This window comes from Sprattus sprattus (genome assembly GCF_963457725.1).
Source record: "Sprattus sprattus genome assembly, chromosome: 3".
In the NCBI taxonomy this organism is placed as follows: Eukaryota; Metazoa; Chordata; class Actinopteri; order Clupeiformes; family Clupeidae; genus Sprattus; species Sprattus sprattus.
Genome location: NC_137922.1, coordinates 23,567,548 through 23,573,955, shown reverse-complemented (window position 1 = coordinate 23,573,955; position 6,408 = coordinate 23,567,548). Strand labels below are relative to the sequence as shown.

The 6,408-nt window shown below is 43.9% G+C and overlaps 1 protein-coding gene across 1 annotated transcript; it reads left to right on the top strand.

The window, feature by feature from the left end:
• Positions 1-3,049: 3,049 nt before the first annotated feature.
• On the top strand, positions 3,050-3,628 carry arl4ca (ADP-ribosylation factor-like 4Ca; the record flags this gene model as incomplete). The annotated part of the gene is made up of 1 exon (XM_080834961.1): positions 3,050-3,628. One exon carries the CDS (start codon positions 3,050-3,052, stop codon positions 3,626-3,628), a length of 579 nt encoding a protein of 192 aa, XP_080691087.1.
• Between the last annotated feature and the right edge of the window lie 2,780 nt (positions 3,629-6,408).

The window sequence follows — 6,408 nt, the reverse complement described above, 5'->3', positions numbered from 1 at the left end:
CTCTTAGGCTGTGATGGGGAGTCTCTTAGGCTGTGATGGGGAGTCTCTCTGAGGCTGTGATGGGGAGTCTCTTAGGCTGTGATGGGGAGTCTCTCTTAGGCTGTGATGGGGAGTCTCTCTTAGGCTGTGATGGGCAGACTCTCTGAGGCTGCTATGGGGGAGTCTCTCTGAGGCAGCGCTGCGATGGGTGAGTCTCTCTGACGCTGCTACACTGCCTCAGGGCTGTCCCAGTAAAAAGCACAGCCCCCTCAGAGACTTCACTGAGACCAGAGGCTAGAGAGAGGCGCTGGTAATTGGATCTGAGTGTCCTGGAGGCAGAATGAGGGCAGATGAGAGGCAGGAAGTGGTCGCCCTGTAGAAGAGCTTTAGAATGATGAAAACCCTGCCGTGGAAACAGACACACACTGGGGCTGAAAGGAGACAGCATAAGGGGGATTCTTTTATTATTATTATTATTTTTTTTAAATTTATTTTGGGGCTTTTTTGCCTTTTAATTGATAGTTCAGAAAAGACTGGGACAGGAAATGAGAGGGAGAAGAGGTGGGCAGGAGAAATTACATCAGGTCGGATTCGAACCCGTGTCCTCCATGGGCCTCAAGTCCGAATGTGGTCGGGGCTACTGCCATAGGTGGGATTCTGTGGTCTTTCTTTCTCCCCTGGCAATGCCATTCTACAAAGGCTGTGCTTGAGTCAGTGAGGGCTGATTGACAGCAGATGACGATAGTATAAGATTGTGGCCGATCCCTCCCAGCCGGGTCACAAAATCTTCAAGTTACTTCCCTCCGGCAGAAGGTTGCGGTCCATCAGGACCAACAAGACCAGCTTCTTCCTGGCTGCAGTTGGCCTTATTAACAAGGCCCGAGACCCCCACCTGACTTGGACTCTTATCCCGCCCCCACACCCCTGTGTTAAGTCTGTGTTACATTAACACATTGCTTGCACATTGCAGATTGAACATTGCACTCCTGTTTTGTATTTTGCATTTCACTTTCTACTTTACTTTTTTTATATATATTTTGATCTTATATATTGTGTTTTTTTTTCTTATGTGTAGTACTTATTGTACTTATAGTACTTTATGTTTTATGCTATGTGTAGTACTTATTGCGTTTTTATGTTTTATGTTTACTATGCACCTATATGTAAACCTACTTGGCAATAAATACAATTCTGATTCTGATGACTATGAGGGAAAAGCAGTAGTATAGAAGTGATTAGACTGATTGACAGCAGGTGACACGTAATAGCGGTAGTATAGAAGTGATTAGACTGATTGACAGCAGGTGACACGTAATAGCGTTAGTATAGAAGTGATTAGACTGATTGACAGCAGGTGACAGGTAATTGAGGTAGTATAGATGTGACAAGATGAGGCCATGGCTGCACCTGGAATGTGAAATAGTTTTATTGTTGTTTTTTTTTCTTCTGTTTTATTAAAGTTGCGTTGGTTTTGCCTGCTCCTCTCTCTGTCAGGGCCCAGTGTGCCTGAACAAGCGCTCCAGAGCTCCATGGAAGTCAAGTGAGCAGGCTTTCTGTGTAGCGCATTACTTTTCCAAATACAACCACAGACTCTGGAAGACATCTTAATACCCATTCCATAGTCTAGTCTAGTGCTGTTTGTTTTTACTCCTCCAAAATCCAGTCCTGTTTAGTTCATGCTAACATTTACAGGATATGTTTGAATAATTTACATTATGCTGATGCTGCCAGTTGAGAATTTACTTCACATAGTCAGCCTTACGGAATCATACTACTGTAATACACCGTTGTCAAGCAAGAGCTGGGTTTGCTAGGGTGTGATTCCACTTTTGCACACCAGGTGTCAGCAAAACCGTGGGGTTACGGACTATAACATGTTAACTCACACAAGAGCTATTGGCATCCCATAAATAGAGACCATTCACACCTATTATATTCAACTCAGACCTTTGGCGAAAGGATATTCATGCTGCCCTAAAGGTACAGTGCAGTGGTCACAACAATGTCACACCATCACAGCGCAATGGCAGAGGAATGTAGCGTATACAATGGCAATTGTGAAAGACTGCATACCTTTACCATGACAGGCTTGCTGAATGTTGCCGAGTTGTCTGGTTAGGGTACCTTATAAAAAATACAGATGATCATTTCAAGACAGAAAAAAAGAGCCTCCATCCTCCAGATTCTAGAATATTTTACCATATTCTAGAATCTGGAGGATGGAGGCTCTTTTTTTCCCCCGGATGTCTAGTCTGTTGATGATGTAAACATTCCCCTATAAATGAATGGCTGGTTGAATGTCACAGACGTAGGCGAGCATCAGAAAGACTCAGTGCTACGGTAAAATGAAACTGGCTGACTGGGTGAACTCGTGTGCTAGTGTTTTGCTTATACTGGGTGGGCGGAGTTCGGTTGCCGTGCGTGCACTACCGTAGCAGTGACACGACGGGTGCACCACATCAGCCGTACTGGTGCCCGTCGTGCAAAGGCGGAGGTGACGAAAAAAGCGTGTCTCCCTCTCAACTCTGGTGTGTTCGAGACTGGTTTCCACCTGAGGGAGGACTGTAGAGACTGTTCAACCCGCAGTGCCACTGAGGTGTCGGTCGGCACAGTCAGTACGCCAAAAACAAGATTCGCATTATGCTGCAATTGCTGGTGTCTCGGGCATACTCTCAGTAGACTGAAATCGGGAGGTACGTTGCGCCTTGAGCATTGAATTAGCAGTTGGATCGCACACGCCCTTGCCTATTTCTTTTTTTGCTTGGGAAAATGGAGATTAAAGATGTTCCAGTCTAATATGTTATCGGTTTGCAGAAGGGTGCAGTGGCACTGATGCCAGGCGCTCTTGCTGCTGCTGCTGCGCGGCGTGGGAGTCGGTGAACCAGCACGTCGGTTCAGGATCATGCCGCTGGTGTAATTTTGCATCTGTATCGCTTGACTAGTCGCTTGAAGTCGCAGGTGGGGGATCATCAGCCATTTCTAAGGATCGTTTGACATTCCCGCACCTTACGAGCGTATGCCGAAATTCTACTGATTCCCTGCGTTGATATTTTTGCCTAGCTTGCGTAAAATGGGGAATAGTTTTTCTAACATTGCTGCATTTCAGTCCTTGCACATCGTGATGCTAGGACTGGATTCTGCGGGTAAAACTACTGTTCTTTATCGGCTCAAGTTCAATGAATTTGTCAACACTGTTCCCACCATCGGATTCAACACCGAAAAGATTAAACTGAGCAATGGCACCGCCAAAGGTATCAGTTGTCACTTTTGGGATGTCGGTGGCCAGGAGAAGTTACGACCTCTGTGGAAGTCTTACAGTCGGTGCACGGATGGTATCATCTATGTTGTGGACTCCGTGGACGTGGATAGACTGGAGGAGGCGAAAACGGAGCTGCACAAAATCACCAAATTCGCCGAAAATCAGGGGACTCCTCTCCTGGTGATTGCCAACAAACAGGATTTGCCCAAATCTCTTCCGGTTTCTGAGATTGAGAAACACCTGGCCCTCCACGAGCTCAGCCCGGCCACCACGTACCACGTCCAACCCGCATGCGCCATAATTGGCGAGGGTCTTCACGAGGGCATGGACAAACTGTATGAAATGATCGTGAAACGGAGAAAAACTTTGAAGCAGAAGAAAAAACGATAATGGATCGATAATGGCGATATGATATCAATAGAAAAAGAAAAAAAACATTTCCCATTACTGCTGCTTGAGTGTTTGGCCAGAAATGAAGAGATTTCGTGTGTGCAGTGATTGAGTTTTTATGATTATAATTATTCAAGATGTATCCTAATTATTGCTGGTCTGTTGCAAGTTAAGAGAATGGAAGCTAAATGCTGTCGTCAGCTACCTTTAGTTTAGTAAGACGTGGAAGAGCAACTGGCATATAGTCATTCACAATCAAAAAAGTAAACAGGCTGGTTCCTGTTTGTTGCTGCTTGCCGATGTCAAAAAGTCGGTGTTATTGTAAGTAGGCTGTTTGACTGGTGATAGCTTTGAGGCATCCCCTTGTTGAGAGACCATATAACACACGGCTTTACTAGTGGAAGCTGTCTCATAACAGTGATCTGCTGTTAGTGTTTTGATTTGTGCTGTCAATTCATTTAAAAAGTTAACTTATAAATCGCACAATTTGCTGTGATTAATCACTTTTTTTCTCTTGATAAGCGGAAGCTTGTAATCATGGATACTTAAATGTAAAATAATGTAGAAACAACACAAAAGAGGTATATTTACATTTAAATAATATTGTTTAATAGCAACTTTTTAACTTTGAACACAGATTCTTTCCTGTGAACAACAGGCTTCCAATAAAACTGTCAAAGCCATCGAACAATAAAACTGTCAGCTTGTAGGGCATATTTGTTATGTGTAAAACATAAAGTGTGAAGGGATTTTATTTTGAAATATGGATTGAGATGAAGATGCAGAGAGACGATTATAAATGTATTATTATTATTTTTGGTTTTGTTTATTGAGGGGGGGGGGGGGGGTATTTGGCGGCAGCTAGCGACTAGGTCAGCTGGTCGCTAGTTAGAACATGTTGTGCAGACTGTTGGGTTAGTTTTAAGTTGAAGTGCTCAGTACATTTGCAAGATTGTGAGTTCCAATGAGCTCTGTGTCAGGTGTATGTTGGCCGCCCCCAGATATATGAACCATGCCATGCACTAACAGAAATAACAACAAAACCCAGGCAGCTGCGATAGGCATTGCATTCATTTTTTTAAACGCAGATGATGTTTGGTTTTTTGGTGTTCCTTTATGCAAAGGATCTGTTTTTAGTTCAGTTTCTAGTTTGCTGACTCTCCCTCTCTCCCATGATGTGCGTCATGCCTACCAATGGCTGAGTGGTTAGTTCCCAGATAACTGGTGACACTTTAACTGCTCCGGCTCTGATCCGGCTCTGATCCGGCTCAGATCCGGCTCAGATCCGGCTCTGATCTGGCTCTGATCTGGCTCTGATACGGCATGTTCCAGGCCAGACTATGGCTCCAGAGTCAGCTACTAGCAGGGTTTTGCATTTATTTTTCCATGACTGCAATCACATCCTCTCTAAATGCCTTTTGGGTGAAGAGGACTAAAGTGGGGAAGGTTGCCATATTTATTTCATGTTTAAGATGGTCCTTTAAGTTCTGAGAACGCATCTGAGCACTTTCCAGACAGATGTTGTCTAGTACACCTTATGATTTCAAGTTGGACTGTTCATGCACACGAAACCAAAAAAAAAATCGAAAGTAAAGGTCTTGCATTTTTCTATATGAAAGTGTTTGCAGTAAGAGTGTGCAATGCTGATACTGCTTCATAAGTGAATATTGCACCTGGGTATTGTTCTAAAAAGATGTAGAAGCAAATGAAATAAAAGATGATTAAACTTTATTCACTCAGTCTTAAAGGTTAATTTCTTTGTGTATCTTTGTGTCTGCTCTTTGTGAAGAGGTTCGAGGGAACAGCCGATCTTGTATCGCTTCCTCAGTGACCTGAAGAAATCAATTAAGTAGCGCTCTGCTGGATGGCGGAGCCAACCGCTCCACAAGATGTTAGGTGTGCCGCCGGTACACGTGTCTGATCCCTCATGAGCCGTACACCTCCAGGCCCATTACTGACCTGATGCCACTCTGCCAAATTGAAAGTGGTTATTAATAGGTGTGTTCAATCTGTTGCTTAATTAGAAAAGACACGTCTGGGTGGAGATGTTCACTGTGATGGAGGGAACCACCAAAGGCAGGCCTCTCTCTCTCCTCAGTGCTGTCGCTGGAGAAAGGGCAGGCTCAGCTCTCATGCTCAAACTTCAAGCCTCCTCTCGAGTCTAAATTTGTGTGTGTGTGTGTGTGTGTGTGTGTGTGTCTTGAGTCTATATCTGATCTATCCCAGATCTGGGACAAATGTGTGGCACAGCAAACTGACAGAGGTCACTAACAATAATGAATCTAGAGTCAGTGATAATGGGTTTTCTGAACAACTGTTTTCCAAAAGTGATTCAAGATTTCTCAAGAAACGTAAGGTGCAAGGTTCCCCTTGACAAAATAGTGTGTCCATTTGGCCTTTTTGGAAAAAAAAAATGTGGCACTTTGCTTCAGTAATGAGGCACAGATCATTCAGAAACAGGCATTGTTTACTCACACTGACCCGGACAAGTAACAGATCGTTTATTGTCTGGCTTATACAAATGCATCCACTTTTTGGTGTTTTTTTTTTTTTTTTACAACTTTTGCATTACTTGGGTTTATTCTTTTGGGTTTCAGTCAGGTTCTACTCTCAGTCAGGTTCTACTCTCAGTCAGGTACTACTCTCATTCAGGTACTACTCTCATTCAGGTACTACTCTCATTCAGGTACTACTCTCAGTCAGGTTCTACTCTCAGTCAGGTACTACTCTCATTCAGGTTCTACTCTCAGTCAGGTACTACTCTCAGTCAGGTACTAGCC